This window comes from Seriola lalandi, unplaced genomic scaffold, assembly GCF_002814215.2.
Source record: "Seriola lalandi dorsalis isolate HSWRI2012SDOR001 ecotype SW California unplaced genomic scaffold, Sedor1 jcf7180002054481, whole genome shotgun sequence".
NCBI lineage: Eukaryota > Metazoa > Chordata > Actinopteri > Carangiformes > Carangidae > Seriola > Seriola lalandi.
The window spans coordinates 401,924-404,250 of record NW_019525034.1 but is presented as its reverse complement, the minus strand read 5'-3'; the positions used below and the strand labels follow the sequence as shown (position 1 = coordinate 404,250).

The following is a 2,327-nucleotide window of genomic DNA, read 5'->3' as shown; positions in this document are numbered from 1 at the left end:
GTCCGATGCGGGATTCGAACCGGGGCCAACTGCAGCGAGGACTGTAGCCTCTACACATGGGGCGCCTGCTTAAACCACTACGCTACACGACGCCCCTTAAAAGTCATAGTAAAGAAAAAAAAATACTTAAAAAAAAAAAGTCATAGTATAGTAAGGTATAAAAAGTCATAGTATAGTAAGGTAAAAAAAGTCATAGTATAGTAAGGTCTAAAAAGTCATAGTAATAATAAAAAAAAATTACTTAAAAAAAAAAAGTCATAGTATAGCAAGCTATAAAAAGTCATAGTAATAAAAAAAAATACTTAAAAAAAAAAAGTCATAGTATAGTAAGGTATAAAAAGTCATAGTAATGAAAAAAAAAAACTTAAAAAAAAAAAAATTCATAGTATAGTAAGGTATAAAAAGTCATAGTAAGGTATAAAAATTCATAGTATAGTAAGGTATAAAAAGTCATAGTAATAAAAAAAATAAAAAAACTTAAAAAAAACAAAAAAGTCATAGTATAGTAAGGGTATAAAAAGTCATAGTATAGTAAGGTATAAAAAGTCATAGTATGGGGTGTCGTGTGGCGTAGTGGTTTAAGCAGGCGCCCCATGTGTAGAGGCTACAGTCCTCGCTGCAGTTGGCCCCGGTTCGAGTCCCGCATCGGACGGTCTTTACTGCATGTCATTTCACCTCTCTCTGCTTCCCCATTTCCTGTCTCTCTCCACTATCCTGTCAAATAAAGGCACAAAAGCCCAAAAAAATATACTTTAAAAAAAAAAAAAGTCATAGTATAGCAAGGTATAAAAAGTCAAAGTGTAGTAAGTCATGAAAAGTCATAGTATAGTAAGGTATAAAAAGTCATAGTAATGAAAAAAAAAAAAAACAACAAAAAAAAAACTCATAGTAAATTAAGGTATAAAACGTCATAGTGTAGTCATACACACATTCATTAATTGATTCATTTCAATTGTCCAGCAGCTAGTACTGTTAGCCTGTATTTTAGTCTCTGACAGACTGGAAGGAAACTGGACTGGAATAAACCAACCGACCAACAGACTCAGACTGGAACAGAACAGCTGACTCAGGCTGTCCCAACTGAAATCCTCAGTGTTTGTTTTGTTTTTGTCCTACCAACAGTGAAACCTCAAAATGTTAAAAATACATTCAAACTATTCAAATAAATGAACCGAGAAGCAGCAAATCTCCAGATCCATGAAGTCTTTGATGCTTGAAACATTGACAATTACTTAATCAAAATAATCACCAACTAATTTTCTTAATGAATGAATGAATATGATCTTTTTGCTGTACGCTGATCGTTCTCTGTTTACTTCACTAAAATCCAACATGGTTCCTTCATTAGCTAATGTCATTGTTAATGACTAATAAGAACGCGGGGTGGGGGCTTGTGAGGCGAGCCCCTGGTGTATGGAGTGAACAGACTGAGTTCAGAGGTTTTACATTATATTATGTCATCAGTATAACATGATCATGTCTGAGTGAAGCACCTTGAAGTCCTCAGGAAGCAGCAGTTTGCAGGTCCGCAGAAAACTGAGGATGTAGCGGAAGATGTCTCCGTCTCTGTCGATGAAGTAGTGCTGCTTCAGACTGTCCAACACGATGGGCTCAGTGCCGTTAAACAGACGACTGATCCTGCACACACACACACACACACACACACACACACACACAGACACACACACACACACACACACACACACACACACACAGACAGTCAAGTGTTCAGTTTATCAGTCATGTTGAAGGAATTCTGGGTATTGAAGTCCTTGTACGTGATCACACTGAAATCCTGGATTTGACCCCCCCCCCCCGGTCTTACCTGGACTCGGGGTACTTGGTGAGCGTTGCCAGGCTGCTGGTGTACATGTGCCCCCCCACATCGATGTGGACGGGGGCATTGGCCTTGGTGAGCTGGGCAGGAGACGGGATGCCCTGGGCGGTCATGGGGGACACAGGTGAGCGGCTCAGAGACATCCTGGACATGCTCCGCCCCTCCTGTCACACAGATAACAACAGGTCAGAGCACACCTGAGCTGGACAGGTGGATAATGATCATCACAGGTATCTTCTCCTCACAGAGACACCTGACAGACACCTGAACTGAACACACAGAGACACAAGTCACCGCTCTTTTAAACTTCATCTCCCAGAAGCCCCTGTGGCTGAGCTGTGATATTGCAACTACAGGAAGTAGTTTTACTGTGATACTGTAACTACATGAAGCATCCTGCTCAGACCTCATGGATGTAGACTGATGGAGCTGTGGTGGAGGAGCAACAGCCACACAGATGAAACTGGGGATGGTGATAACCTGGGGGGGG

At 40.7% G+C, this 2,327-nt stretch overlaps 1 protein-coding gene across 1 annotated transcript in view; it reads right to left on the bottom strand.

Annotated features, from left to right (window-relative positions):
* Window positions 1-1,456: 1,456 nt before the first annotated feature.
* The window catches only part of LOC111659496 (BTB/POZ domain-containing protein kctd15-like), a 3,148-nt gene continuing 2,277 nt past the window's right edge, over window positions 1,457-2,327 (bottom strand). Inside the window, exons 2-3 of the mRNA XM_023412475.2 lie at window positions 1,826-2,001; window positions 1,457-1,638 (exon numbers count right to left, since the gene is read on the bottom strand). Coding sequence (XP_023268243.1) covers window positions 1,461-1,638; window positions 1,826-2,001 — 354 coding nt within the window. The 3' untranslated portion in view covers window positions 1,457-1,460. The remainder of the gene's footprint in view (window positions 1,639-1,825; window positions 2,002-2,327) is intronic.